At 37.0% G+C, this 14875-nt stretch overlaps 1 protein-coding gene and 1 non-coding gene across 9 annotated transcripts in view; both read left to right on the top strand.

Annotated features, from left to right (window-relative positions):
• Positions 1 to 14875, top strand: part of CEP295 (centrosomal protein 295) — a 42969-nt gene that overhangs the window by 16828 nt on the left and 11266 nt on the right. For 6 of the 8 annotated variants that reach the window (XM_051780342.1, XM_051780344.1, XM_051780341.1 and 3 more), the window contains 9 exons: positions 1090 to 1214; positions 2645 to 2857; positions 3954 to 4051; positions 4173 to 5259; positions 6209 to 6380; positions 6510 to 6662; positions 7808 to 8029; positions 12408 to 12514; positions 14044 to 14158. In XM_051780342.1, the coding sequence (XP_051636302.1) occupies positions 1090 to 1214; positions 2645 to 2857; positions 3954 to 4051; positions 4173 to 5259; positions 6209 to 6380; positions 6510 to 6662; positions 7808 to 8029; positions 12408 to 12514; positions 14044 to 14158 (2292 nt within the window). The remainder of the gene's footprint in view (positions 1 to 1089; positions 1215 to 2644; positions 2858 to 3953; positions 4052 to 4172; positions 5260 to 6208; positions 6381 to 6509; positions 6663 to 7807; positions 8030 to 12407; positions 12515 to 14043; positions 14159 to 14875) is intronic. The other 2 variants (XM_051780343.1, XM_051780346.1) reach the window with 2 other exon arrangements.
• Positions 13708 to 13791, top strand: LOC127468195 (small nucleolar RNA U2-19). Its single transcript, XR_007903445.1, has one exon. It is a non-coding gene; the product is annotated as a small nucleolar RNA U2-19 (small nucleolar RNA).

The raw sequence follows: 14875 nt of genomic DNA, 5'->3' as shown, positions 1-14875 counted from the left end.
TGTGGATTTGTTGAAACCACAAATAGGAGAGGTTTTGGTTTTTGGTCTTATGTCCAACTTGCCCTTTAAGACCTTGTGGAGAACAAATGTCCAAAATACCTTTCTGTCTTTTAAGTCTCACCCAAATTGTTGTCACACTTGGTGTTGCCCTGCTTTAATAGGTACTTGCCTCCAGGAATAGGATTCTAAGTGCAAAACTGGGCATTGAAGTTCTATACCTGTTGAACTAAAAAAGCCAGATTCTTTGGAGAGAGTCACAGCTAGAAATGCACAAGATAAGCATGAGCTGATGTGTGGGGTTTTTTTTTGCTTCTAGGCACCATTCTGAAATGGCTTTTTGTAAAATTGGAATTTATAGCAATTAGGCATTCCAATTTGTTTGGCAGCCAAATCATCTTGGAGTTACTTCCCATTTTTATCCTTTGTGCTCTTCTGGTTAGGCTAGTGCAGAGGTTGGTGATCTTGTATGCCATGTGGGATTTCTGAAGTGATCAAGTTGTGACAAGTTTTTTTTGTCTTTTTGCTCTTGTAGGGTGCTTGTTTTGTAAAATACTCTAGAGAAATTTAGTTCAATCATGTACATGGATATGCCAGCATAACACCTGGGGATTGGAGGGTGCAACATGAGTGAAAACATGCCTTGGGGGAAAGTGTGCTGCTATTTGAAGCAAATAATACAGGATTAAGACTTGCTTTTTGTGTGATAGCCAAATGTTAGATAATTTACCCTGAGAGTGCCAGTTTTAGACCCTCTCTGTTCTAAGAGGTTAATGTGTGGCTTTGATTCTTCAGGATGATCTTGCTACCTGGGCTCCCAAGTAATCTGTAAGAAGTCATCTTCAGTCCCACTGTAGATGGGCCATTACTGTATATTCAAGAAAGACACGTGATAAAGGGCCATTAAAGACTTAAATGATAAAATAACCTGATTTTCTAACTTATGGAGACAGGCAGAGTAGTGGGATGGAGGTATTTTTAAGAGCAGCTTAAGCATTTTGTTTAGAGATATTGGGTAACTGTGAAGCAAAATGTAAAGAAGATCCAAGGCTCTTTCTGACTGCCATTACAGTTAAATAACCTGTATTTTAGACTCTGTGTTGGAAAATATAGTTGCAGATGAAAATTTGGTTCCAACCCATCCTCAAGAACAAGCAGCTAAAATCAGAATGGAAGAGGCAGCTAAAATTAGAATGGAAGAGGAGAGACAGAAGTGGGTAAGTGTGTCTGTACCTATTACTATCTCAGCTATAGTGTAAAAAACCATGATTTACAGAAGACTTTCAAATGCTTCAGGTTATACAGCAGTGATAGGTGCTTTTAACAGTTAAAATTTTACTGTAACTTTTGCTATACTTTTTAAAAATTACGAAGCTGTAGCTGGAATTTAGAATAGAGTGGAAAACCCCAGTTTCTTAAAATCTAGCAAGTCCTATAGGCAAGATATGTAACCTTGTGGTTAAATGAGAATCCCAATTGTACATTAATACCTTTGCTTTATAAAGGGAGGATATAGTCAACAATACACAACTGAAAACTTTACTAACTGTGTAATACTGCAGGAAAGTCTAAGGGATTGTGTTTATACTAGCAGGAAAAACATACAAACCTTGAGTCATTATTTTAAAAATTAACTAGGAGACAAATGCAGAAAGCTTTTTGTGTCTCTGGAAACGATACATTTATTATATTTAGAAAATAATAACTTCGGGTACTATTTCATTATATGTATCATATTTTCATTTTTGTTGTACCCCTAGAGACCTACCAACCACTATATGGTGGTTTATCAATTAAAAGTTGAAATTTAGGTCTTAGTGCAGAGTTAAATTGTAGAGTTTTAAGTTCAGAAGTAAAGGAAATGAAAATTTGACAAAATAGTAATATTTTGGAAAAAAAAACCAACCGCAAATCCTCTATGAAACTGTGGCTACTTTCTTTAACATTCGTTTGCTCCCCCTTTGTACCTGATCAGGTGTCTTACTGTGTCCACATTAACTGTTCTCAGGTCCTGCTTTTCCCCGCATTCCTCTTCCTGATGTCCCTCTTCAGACTGGCTCATTAAAGGCTGTTGTCCGTTTCATCTTTGCCAGTGCTTTGAAATTTTTCTTTGCTTCCACTCTAAAAGCATATATGCTGTTGCTCTGCATGGATCTAAGTGAATTGTAGCTGATAGGTACATGGAAAGAGAATAAATAATATTCAAAATAAACAAACTACTTCAGAGGTTTATGGAGTGCTCTCAAAGCTATTTCAGAAGTTTTGTAAGTCTTGAATTAACACACTTAAACGTGATGAAAAGCTCTGTACAATGCAAAATAGATTTCTGAAGTCAATTTAAGAAAAGGACTTCTTTTGTAGTCTCTGGAAAATCATAATGTATCTTGAATGGTTAGATTCTGATTTTATCTATTCTGTTAATTTGAGGATTCAAGGACTGTTAAAAATATTGAGCCAGTAAAATAAAATCATTCTTGTAAACTTTGGAACTACTTTTAAAGGCCTCTTGCAATTTGGAATTGCCTTTCACAAGCAATAGGATTTCTGTTGTAATTTGGAACAAAGTTGTGCGTGATGATGTGTATGAGGGGTCTGATTTCTTTGTCATTCTGTTCTAGAGATTCACCCTCGTTTTTCTTTTCAATAGCATGAGAAAATAGAGCAACAGAAACAGGAGCAGCTGGCCTTGCTTAAACAAATCGAAGAAGAGAAAGCACGCCTGGAGGCTGATTTTCTGAAGATCCAAATGCAATCCTGCTTGGAGGAGGCTAGGAAAAAAAAAGAAGAGGAAGAGCAAGGTCAACTGGTACAAAGCCACAGTCTTCCTTCTACAGATCAGCAAAACCAAGTGGAACATAAGGTGAAGAGTTGTAGAAAATTGTTTGTAGGTTTTTAGTTATTATTATAATAAAAATCAAGAACGCTATTTGCCAATTTTAAATTATATCAACTAAGAGAGTTTTTATTTCTTAGACTGTAACAGAAATTTGTACATATTAAAGCTTCTTTTTCTAACCTAGAGGCTTGTATTTCACATGGTATCACTGGATCTGAGGGAGTGGCATGAATCTGTGTCAGGGGAGGTTTAGGTTATATAGTATGAAAAATGTTCTTCACCCAGAGGGTGATTGGGCACTGGAACAGGCTCCCCAGACAAGTGGTCAGAGCACCAAGCCTGACAGAGTTAAGAAGTGTTTGGACAATGCTCTCAGGTACATGGTGTGACTCTTGGGGCTATCTATCTTGTGCAGAGCCAGAAGTTGGACTTTGCTGACCTTGTGGGTCCCTTGCACTCAGGATATTCTATGATTCTGTGACTTTGACTACTGTATTACCTATGCATAGTCCCAGGGGCAGCCTATGTGTTTAAAATACCTATTAGTACAATATAAATAGAGTCACATAATAATTATGCATGTAGTCATAATCTTTTTCAAGAAGGAAAAAAGAAATCATAATGAAAGAAAAGGACTAAAAAAATCTATCTGTATGTTTTTGTCTGTCTAAATCTCAAGCAGATACTTATAGGAGAAGAATTTATGGGGGATGTTGAAGGAAGGTAATTTTTTTAATAGAAAAGCTTGAATCATTTGCACAACCTGTACTCCTCTGAGAACCTGATTGCCTTGGCAGTGCAGCTCTATTGGATTGTTGCTCCCTGAGTTTGCTAGATACATTTATCTCTGAGCTAAGTTGCTGCGAGCACCATTGGCTTTGATGGTGTATGCTCAACTTACCAAGAGAGACTGTAGCTGTAGGCCATCTGTTCCAGGAACTCCTTTAGTTTCATTGCCTCAGGCTGAAATCTCACTGATTTCAAGTGGTGATACAGAGTGGCTTCTGTAAACTTAGGAGAAAGAACATACAGCTTAAGGTTGTTCCTGTAATAGACTTCTGTGAGTTAGTTGTGTATGTGCAAAATTAAATTAAAATTATAATTACTTTATTTTGATTAGACTGGAAATACTACTGTATCAGAAATTAGGAGTCCTAGAGAAGACAGCCATTTACAGATGGTTCGTGACTTTCAACAACGTCTCCTACAGCAAAATAGGTAAATAAATGCCATTATGAAATGTAAACCTGTTTCAAAGTAATTTGAATTTCTTTAATTATTGAAATTGATGTTTCTTTTTACATCACTCTGAAAAGATTCATGTTGTCTTTCTATTGAGGCTGCACAAACGGACTATTGAAGCAGCTAGAAAGCAGCTACAGGAGTATCAGAATACACTGAAGCACAGGTACTTGTCTCCTTCTGCAACACCTTCGAGCTCAGTGGAAACAAAATCAATTAATTTAAAGCCTGTCTCAGAACCACTCCTACAGAGGCAAAGAGTGTCGCCAACACAGTACCAGGCATTGGAACAAGTTAATGCCCAAGAATATGCGCGGTCATTACCAGCACTTTCAGGAACATTGCATGTGTTGGAAAAACCATCTTCACGGAAACAAGAAGAGCAAACACATAATATTTGTCCTGGCAAACCTGTGCAGTTTCCAGAAGCATCAAAACTGAAGCACAGAGAGTTTCACTTGCCGTGTTACTGTCCTTCACAGGAACAAGTGGGAATGTTCAAAACCTCCAGTAATCACATCACAGAACCATCTCAGTTCCAGTTGCCTCCACAGTCAGTCACAAAAGATGTCAGTGCAATCAGAACACAACTAGAAGCCCACCGACAACAACATGTTAGATTTTTGCTGCCTGCAGAAGGTTCCTTGGAGTCTCCAGAAACAGTACACTTAAAAGAGTCTTCTCAGAAGATACCTTATCATCAAACAGAGACAGAAGCTGGAGAAGAGCCTCCTCTTAAGGTACCCCTCATACCAGCAACAAAGGGATCTTGTATAGTTCAGACAGCCTCAGTTGATTCTTTGGCCTGTCAGCAGGGATCTGTAGAGAGCACCAGCAAAACAAGCCCTGAACAACCCTTCAGTCTTTCTCAACCTGTGACTTTAGCACATGAAGAATCTAAAGCCCAAAGTGTTGAGGAATTCTTGATATCAAAATCGGGAGATGCATCTTTGTTAAATTACTCTAGTATACTGAATTTAAGGGACAGAGTGTTGGCCTCATCAGAAAGCATCCAAGCTCAGCAAAAGTATTTGAAAGACTTGCAAGAGAAGCTAGATGCACAAAGAGAAGCTCTTCTTTCTAGACAGAAAATGCAAGAACAAGTACTTTTACAGAAGCAAGATAAATTGAAGGAACAGATGCAGAGACAGCAAGAGGCTTTGAAAGAATTTTTGAACAAGCAGGTAAACTTTATAAATGCTTTGCATGGGGAATCATCCAGTAGGTGATCAAGCTTAGGAGTGAATGCTAGCAATTAGCAAAGTATCCCATGGAGTCTTGATAGTTTTAGGTGATTTACCATAATCAAAATTTTAATTAGGACTTGTGATTTTTAATCAGTAGTTCTTCTCTGTAAGCCCCAAGAGCACAGTTTTGTTCAGTCTGACAAATACTAAGAATGCCTGTGCTTGGTCTCTGAACATAACGCCTGTTGAAATTGTTAGATTGTCCGAAATATCTGCAAGTACAGTCTTCATCTCTATAAATGCAGCTCTGTGTGAAAAGCAGCTCTTGTATTAAAAATACTTAAGCAATACCTGAAAGGATATCATAAGCATCTTGAATAAATTATTTTTAAAGCTCGTCTTTGTGTGTACTCGCTAGGAAATTGGTTTGGCAGCTGCAGTCTTGACTTTGCTTTTTCTCAGTAACTGAAGAAAAATCGAAGTTTATTTTTGAGCTTCTAGAAAGCCTCCTTTTACCTCCCCCTGTGTTGTTTTTTTTTAAGCAGAAGGTATTTTAGGAAAATAATTGTTCCCTGTACTTCCTGTCTTTTGATTTTTCAGTCTCCAGGCAGCTAAAATTCATGAATTTAGGAGCTGAAAAACTAAAAGCAGACTTTTCAGAAATTGTTCCTATTAAAAATGCTGGGTATTCTGATCTAACCTAACAAAGGTCTTGAAAATGTAAATAATTGGGCTTTAGCACATTAGGTTTGTAGAGCTAAGTAAAATACCTATACATCCAAATGTTTCTGTGAGCTAAGCAAATCTGTCTGGTATCTTGCATACTTGAACTACTTTCTCAACATGTTCAATATTATTCTGCATGGAATACACACACAAGAAAATTCTTGTTTGATAAATGAATATAAATATAATCTTACATACATTTGCCTCCTGCCCTTCTAAGGTGAGACATATATGCTCAAATGAAGAAATCACAGAGGCACAAAAACCTGACTGGATTAATAGAACTGACTTTTTCAAAGTCTCAGAAAACTACCAGCAAGAAAACTGCAGCAGGAGTAAATTTCATGGAAGTGAAATGATTTCGCAGTGCATTGGTCCAGTTGAGCAAACTGGTAAGGCTGTATGTTATATTCTATTACAATTTTTATCACTTTACAGCTCAGATGGAGTTTTCTTCAATTTCCCCGAGTTAATTTTATATCTCTCTATCTAATTGCAACATACAAAACTTTGTTTTACAGAACAATCTGAGAAAATTCTCTGTCGAGAACAGAAATGGAGATCTTCCAAACCACCTGTGACAAGAGTCAAGTTAGGGCTTGGTTTGGAACAACATGAACTTAGTATTATACCAGAGATAGACACACCGAAGAGTTGCAACCTTTCCTTTGCAGGTAATATATAAAATATGTAATAATCTACAAGAAGTAGATTGGAGGAATTTAATCTTTCCTGAAGAATCTGTAAGATGATTGATTATGAAATAATAGCTGAAGTTGGTGGATAGTGTTTAAAGGTTTAGCTTTTGAGCATACCAAGAAAGTGACTGTGAAGTTTTTCAAATAAGGAGTTTAGTATCAAGTTTCTACAGAAATTTTTAGACCATCTTTTTTGTGGTTTTTTTTTGTTTGTTTGTTTGTTTTTGGTTTTTTGGTTTTGGTCTTTTTGTTGTTGTTGTTGTTGTTGTTGTTTTGGGGGTTTTTTTGGTTAATTGGTTGGTTGTTTTTGGGGTTTTTTTTTGTGTGTGTGTGTGTTTGGGTTTTTTTTTATTACAAAACACTATAAAAAATTTGGAAAGCAACTACACAAGCAATTATCATTTTATAAATATATTTGTTACAGTCTGTATGCAGTCTTTGTAATTCTTCATAAGGAACATTAATTAACGAACTGATGTTTTCTAAATGTAAACATTTATTTCTTGTTGGACCAATTTGGTATCTTGATTAGACAGCAAGTTTTGTTGGTGAAGGTTTTGATTGAAGAATATATTTATTTTCTTAAAAGCTCTTGGTTTAGTAACTTACACTTAGCAGTATAATCCCATTATCACAATCCACAGGTGATGAATTCCTGTATTATCAAACCAGTAGTCATGATAGGTAGTAAAAAGTTGGGATTTTTATTGGATTGGGTGACCAGAAAAGGGCTGTTATGTGGTCCGGGCTGGGGAGAAAAGAAATCTTTAAACCAGAGCAGAGAAGTTCTAATACCTCTAGATTTGGAGAAATTACTGAAAGTTTTGATGGATTTGCTGTGTGGAAAAATTTGTTTGAATTTTTTTGGAAGAAATAATTTGGAAGAGCTAGAAATTATTTTTTGATAAGTGTATGACCTGTATAATCTTTCAGCCTGTATAATTCTTAGACTGTGATGCAGAAGTGTTTACTGACCTGATGGGGCTAATTTAGTTAAAATGGAGACCGTACAAATTCAGCTGGTTGTTTCTGTAGCGTAGAATGTGCATCTTAATGTTCCTCATTAAGTGCAAAACACTTCCTTTCTATACCTAAACTGATTACAAATATTTTAAATCCAGATAAAGCAGATTATGCTGGTGGAGAACCTTCCCCTGTTTCAACCATTGGGGAATTTGCTCATATGAAGTGCTACAGTCCCACTTTTTGTGAGGGCAGGTTACCCTTGAGCATAACAAACTATGAGGAACAAACCTCTAATGGAAGTTCAAGGCAAACTAAACCATCAGGGAGATTATTACAAGATTTGCTGATGATGGCAGCTGAAACTTCATATGATTCAGGTGAGAAAATCCTCTTCCTTCAAGGGATTACATGAATTCCTTTCAGCAGTGCTGATTTTATTGCTGTTTATTTGTAGAATATGACCTGACTTAAAGGACATGCAGTGCTATTTAAATGCTGTTGAATTTTAAGTGTAAAAAAGGATGTTTCAATAAGCACATCTCAGAACGAATGAGTTTTTTATCTTTTTTTACTATTTACTTTTTACCATTCTAGTTACAAGTCTGCACTGCAGTACTGTTCATTGCTAGTCAACAGTTTCTTATCCAAGGCATGTGCTTTTTATCTTCAACTCGTAGAATTGTCTGTAAAGGTTAGCAGGTGGGAGCAGACCATACAGACCACTGGTGTTCCTGATTCAGTACCCAGTGATTCCCTGTATTGACAAAAAGGAAATTAAAGCTTAAAAAGAACTCTGGAGTGCTAACGTGATGATGTAGATGTCCACTAAAAGATTAGTGCATATAAGAAATTACTTAAAAATACAGTTGAGACAAAAAATAGAAGACTGAGGTCATCATCAAGCTCAAAATACAACTTTGAAAAAATAATCTATTAGGTGTGGCAGACATGAAAATTGAGAATTGTAGAATATCTCAAGTTCAGAGGGACCCATAAGGATCATTGAGTCCAATTCCCTGCTCCTCACAGGATTACCTAAAACTAAACCATGTGATTAAGAGTATTGTCCCACTGCTCCTTGAACTCTGTTGGGCTTAGTGCTGGGATCAGTTCCCTGGGGAACCTGTGCTAGTGACTGGCTACCCTCTGAATGAAAAACCTTTTCCTAGTGTCCAGTCTGAATGCCCTGATGCAGCTTCATTCCATTTCCTCGTGTCCTGTTGCCCTGCTTAGTGAGAGGTAATTATTTTATATATGCAACTCTTGTTTTATTAGGAAGTTCTGTCTACCAGCTTACAATGCATTAGTGTTGACTGTCAGCTTGTGAAAGTAGCACAGTGCTGGAGTTGAGCCAGACACTTGGAATTTTCAAGGGTCTGATCTACCTGAATTCCAGACAAATCAATTCTGCCTTGGCTTTTCTGGTAGTCACTATACACTTTTTACATGTTCCACTGAGTATGTCAAAAGGAAAAATACTGCAATAATGTGAGGATTACTTCAACTCTGTTCTTGTCCATTTGTTCATTAAGAGCTCTTATTGGACATCACACCTTTGAGGATAGGCTGTGTCCAACTGTGACAAAGTCTGATTCCATGAAATAAAACAGTTTGTTCAGTTATCAAGAAAGCTTTTGTTAAAGTGGTTTGGGAATGTTCAAAATAATTTTGTTACGGGGATGTTTAAACCTACTAAACATGTTATGGGTAACTTGATTGGCTTTATAAAGGGACAAAGATGGCTAGTCTTAGGTAAACAAAGAAAACAGGCTACTGAGTTTGTCAAGAGATTGGACTAACAAGTAGATGTCAAGGGTTTTATTTCCTACTGTTTTTTCCCTGTCTATACAAATCTAGCTTGTCTCTCCAGCCTTTTAACTCAAAGGCTCCAGTACTTTCAATTGCAATGCTTCTTCAAATGCAACTTGCTTCTCTTCAAGTTTACTGCATATTGAAATGCAGTTTATTGTCACTATAATTGAAAAATTCTATACCCGACTTGCTGAGAACTGTTAGACAAAATTTGTAAAACCCTGACTAAAGGAATTTGAAACTGAGTACAAGGTGACAGTGTTGCATGGTCCAGGACAGTTTTCAGTATCCATTTAAAATGAATTAATACATTACTAGAGCTGCAGAGGAGTTTTCAGAAACTTGGCAGCATTTATATGCACAGTGTTACAAGCAGTACAGCTGTGTAGTACATATCTGGTTTTGCTAGAAATTTCACCACTGCCCCTAATCTTTAACTGTTCATTTAGTTTGTGTTGAGACATCATTTCCAATTCCATCCAAGCTCATTTTCTTTCAGCTGCTTTTTTTGTTTCTCTGAATAGTCCTTTTGAAGTATATCTATATTTAAACTTAAATTATTACTGAAGAATTTTGTCCTTTAACAATATTTGAAGAAAAGGCTTGTATTTTTCTGAGTAAGTTGTAGAAGCATTGCTAGAACCACTGTTTTTGAATTAATATAAAATATCTTGGTGTAGTGTCTTTTTACGTTAGAGAGTATTGTATGACCAGTGCAATAGTTTATGTAAGAGGATTAGGAAACTTTATTTGAATGTCTATATTTAAAGAGAAAAACCCCAAAGCTTTCTGTAATTTTGTGTAAGAGGATTGTTCTCTTGAGCAGTTCAACAACCAAACTGCCAGTAATATCTTTATAATTTGTAGGCTGTGAGGCTCCCTGTGACACTTTCAATAACTGTTGTGGTATTTCAGCAAGAAAATCTACAGTCCCTTGTGCTTTAAATATAAAGTTTCTGAAGGAAGAATTTAAGGTGCATTTTAGGTTGTTGTTTATGATAGTAACTTTGATTATTTTTTATTTGTTTTTTTGAACATTTTTTTGCTACTTGATTCTAACCAGGACGTGTTTGCAGTTTTCCCATGTTTTCAAGGTGTAATTGTGTCTCTAAAAGTGAGAGAAAATGAGTGCTTTGTGTGTGTGATCTTTGACCTTATTCTTTGAAGTTGTATTCTTGGTGGTTTCTACCTTTGACCACATAATGTAAGGCTCTACAACTTAGGAGTTGCGCTGCTTTCATGATTACAGAACCAATAGATGTGCACAAATCCTATCACTGCTCACATGTTTTTTCAAAGTAAACATTGAAGATAAAAAGGTAAACTTGGTAAATCTTCTTGGATGCTTTATCAGCACAGGTGACTTTTCTTTGATATGAGATTGTCCTTGAGTAACAGGCATTTTTTAAAGAAACTTTTATAATTAGCTGTATTTCTGTCTTCCAGGAAGAAAGATAACTTCAACCCTCCAAAATTTAGATGAGATATATTTGAATTGTAAAATGTCTTAAGGACTTTACTGTGAGGATGGTGAGACATTAGAACAGGTTTTCCAGAAGAATTGTGGATGCCCCGTCCCTGGAAGTGTTCAAGACCAGGTTGGATGGGGCTTTGAGCAGCCTGGTCTAGTGGGAGGTGTCCCTGCTCATGGCAGGGGGATTTGAAACTAGATGCTCTTCGAGGTCCCTTCCAGCCCCTTAGCATTCTGTGATTCTGTACTTCTGTGGTTAGGGAAGGATGAATCCCTGTGCTCAGTACTGAGTGGTTACAAGTGCTCCACAAAATAATCAGCTGGTTGCAGCCAGAGAGGGCAGGTAACTGATAAAGTGATGTTGTCATAAGTGACACCAGTGAGACTAAGATCCAAACTGCTCTCTTGTACTATGCCCCTAATGCATGATTAAATGAGTTTTGGGAACTTCGGACATTTGATATTCTTTCCAATCCAGTTTGGTTAGAACTGGCTAATAGAATCCAAATTGTAATTGGGAACTACAGAGTAACCCAGCAGATGAAATGGACAGTTTGATGGCATAAGCCTAATTTCCTTAGTAAGTGAGCCTGAAACTAGTGACTAGATTTGGTACATACATCTCTTTCACAGTTCTCCTTCATTGCATATCAATATGCTGGTCTCTCATTATTCATCCTTAGTGGTTCCCGTGAGTGGTGTTCCAGATGTGATTATCTTCATGTCTCTGTCACTAGCAGCCCTCTTAGAGTTGGGAGAAAACACTTCAGTTTCATTTCAGTTTCACACTTAGCACTTCTTTCTTGAAAATTATTTCTGGAAATAAGAATACGTATTTTAGAGTTGTTTGTGACAATTCATCTACAATCATAGAGTTATCAGACTTTAAAGGTGCTTGTCAGCACTGAATGCAGAAATTGCATTTTTGGGGTGCTGCTGTGGTGCTTTTTTGCACATACTCATATTACTTATTTTTATGTGTAAGAGTATTATGGCAAAGGTGATTCAGTTCCGTGGTAATAGTCATGCTGTACTTCAGTAATTCAGTGTTTCTGATTTCACTGATCTACTTGGAATGTCTGCTTTTCTTTGTAATCACTGTAATAGTATATTGTAAAAGATTTCCCCCACCCTAATGAAATGATTGCAGTAACAGTAGCAAAGCCACGTTTCATTCTCCAAAACCAGAGCATAAATTTTGAGCTCTTCTTGCCTGCTCTTCAGAGAGCAGTCCAAGTAGTTAGAAATTTTAGGAAGGCTCGTCAAGGAGAACTACAGATTTCTGCTGAAATTGGTGGTACAGTGGAGCAAAAAATGTGTTGTAGGTGAGAAGAAAGTGGTTAATGATGGCCCAAAGGGTGAGACAAGCAGCAGTGGAGTGTTACTGCCCTCTGGTGTGCCACAAAACATTGCTCACTATGAACTCAAAAGCTCTTTTTGTTCCTTATTGCTTCTGTTATGTTTGTGTTCAGCCCAGTCCCAGGATTCTCAAGTGTCTCAAGATTCACCAGTGCTTGCTGCTGAAGTTGGAGAGGGAGTTAAAACATATTCTGGACCATCATTCACACTTGATAATACGGTTGGTCATATCAATGTAATCATATAACATAACCCACTCTTTATTTTGTGATGTAATCTTTCTTTCTCGTATTGGGGGGATAAGATTAGGTGCAGTGTTCTAGGTGCAGCAGCATAACAAACACCAAGTAAAGAAGGGTAACTACTGGGATGGATCTGCTGGCTCTGTTCCTGCTCATACAGCACAAGATGCTGTCTGTTGCCCCTCTGCTGTCGGCACACCGTGGGCTTACGCTCAGCTTGCTGTCTGATGAGGCTCCTGGGCCCTTTTTCACAAGGCTACTCCTTAGATAGACCCCAACTGGGACTGGTGCATGAGCTTCTTCCTTCCAGGTGCTGGACTTTGCATTTGCCCTTGCTGAGTTTCACACTATTCCTGTAGGTCCAGCCTCACGAGGTGGTTCTAGATGCCAACCCTGCTGTTCAGTGTATGACTTGGTCCTCCCACCTTAGCATATCTGGAGACCTGATTAAAGTATGGTGTCATCTCCTCTGGGTCACTGCCAAGGGTGTTACAGGGGGCAGGTCCTTGGACAGAACCTTATGTACTCCACTTGTTCCCCACCTCCACGTAGAGTGTAACCCTTTAATCGCTGACCTCCGAGCCTGATTATCCATCCAGTTGTTATTGTCCATTCAGGTTGCCACATCCAAACTGGGACCAAAGAATATTGTGAGTGTTAAAAGCCTTGTCAAAATCAACACCAATCTCCTTCTGCTTCCTCACCCAAAGATCCTGTCATTTTGTCAGGAAATAAAAACAGTATTTAAAAAATGTTATGTGTTACATGTGTATATAGAAGTACATTAAAATGTAGATGTTTTAAATGTAATATATTTTGTATAAGGTAGTATATAATGAAAAATGTAGGAAAAGGGTTTCTTAGATTTTTTTTATTTTTTAGTGCACATTTGAAGTCAGAATTTCAGAAGAACTGTTCATATCTAATTCTTCAAAATTTTTAAATACAAGAACTCTCATTCTCTGCTTTGTGACTTTGTAGAACTTGCCTTAAAATTAAGGAAGATGATGTTTTAGGGTATTTTGCATATTTTTGGTGTAATTTCATAGAATTAAATTTTAAGTCAGTAACTTGTATGCAAAAGACTCAGTGTTGCAAGTACTTGTAAAATTCCTGATTTTTTGATGTTTTGCTTATATGTTCCTCTGAGATCTACAATTCTACTGAAGTGGGTCTGTGATGAGAAATAGCCAAATCTGATCACCAGAAGATAAAACAATCTTCCAGGTGTCGTGATTTGTATGCTGTCCTGAGAGGCTTTATAACTGTGTGTGTGTGTGGGTGGGTGGGTGTGTGTGTGTTGAGGGGAGGGGGCTGTTGGGAGTGATGTGTCTGGGACATGGGGTGTGAATGTGTTGTACTGAGCAAGGATGAATCTTTATTTGCCTGACTGTGCAAAACATGAAGGCTTCTACACTTGAACTGAGCTCAGAATAAAATGTGTGGGTTTAAAGCTTTAATTCTGGACATCTGAGTACTTCGTAATAGGTGTGCTATGTCATCCTAGGAACTACTAGTTTCAGAGGCTTTCATACAAGGAATACCCTGTGATTTAACTTCAACAATTTCCACTGGGAGCTTTTCAACTAGTGAAATGTTGGATGCAAGCCCTGTTGGCCCTGGTAAGTGCTTGGGGTTTGTTGTTGTTCTTGTAAAAGGAAAATTGTGTTTTCTATTTATTTTATGGCAGAATGGGTCTAACTCACTGCAAGTTCTTCTGAAATAGGCTAGTGTCAAAATTCATTTAAGGTTTATTAATGCATCCTACAGAGTTGAGCATAACCAGAATGTTTTGTTAAGTGCTTATGTTTTTTTACTTTTATTATAATTTAATATGATAATACATCTGCTTTAGCAAAGGATATTTTGAGTTTTATTAAGCAACTGTAATGCTAACAGTTTTCTAGTGGCAGTTTTTATTTTCAAATGATCTTCAAATGATACACTGATAGAAGTTTACTAATCAATACATATCATGGATTCTTACAGCTATGACTTCTGTCTTGCTGTTAAGAGAATTGTTCCAGTATCTGCTTGTCACTATAGTAATTCTTAATCACTTATTTGTGAAAATGTCATTTGAATGCCATATTGACCTTTAATAGTTTTCTGAAAAACACATGACCTTATCCCTTTTTTTTTTTCGCAGTCTGCCTCTTGATCTTGTTAGCTTGTTGTAAGATCAAAAATAATTCCTTTATAATAAATATATAGTTGCTCCTGACATTATTACTTGTGGACATGGAAGTGAGCTTGAAAGTGATTAGATAGTGACCTGTAGATTTATTTACTTTAAGGCTTAATATTGTGTAAGTCTGACATCTGATTTCTTAAGCAAC

This window comes from Manacus candei, unplaced genomic scaffold (genome assembly GCF_025592945.1).
Source record: "Manacus candei isolate 608988 ecotype Guabito, Panama unplaced genomic scaffold, ASM2559294v1 h1tg000014l, whole genome shotgun sequence".
NCBI lineage: Eukaryota > Metazoa > Chordata > Aves > Passeriformes > Pipridae > Manacus > Manacus candei.
This window is presented reverse-complemented; position numbering and strand designations above follow the sequence as displayed.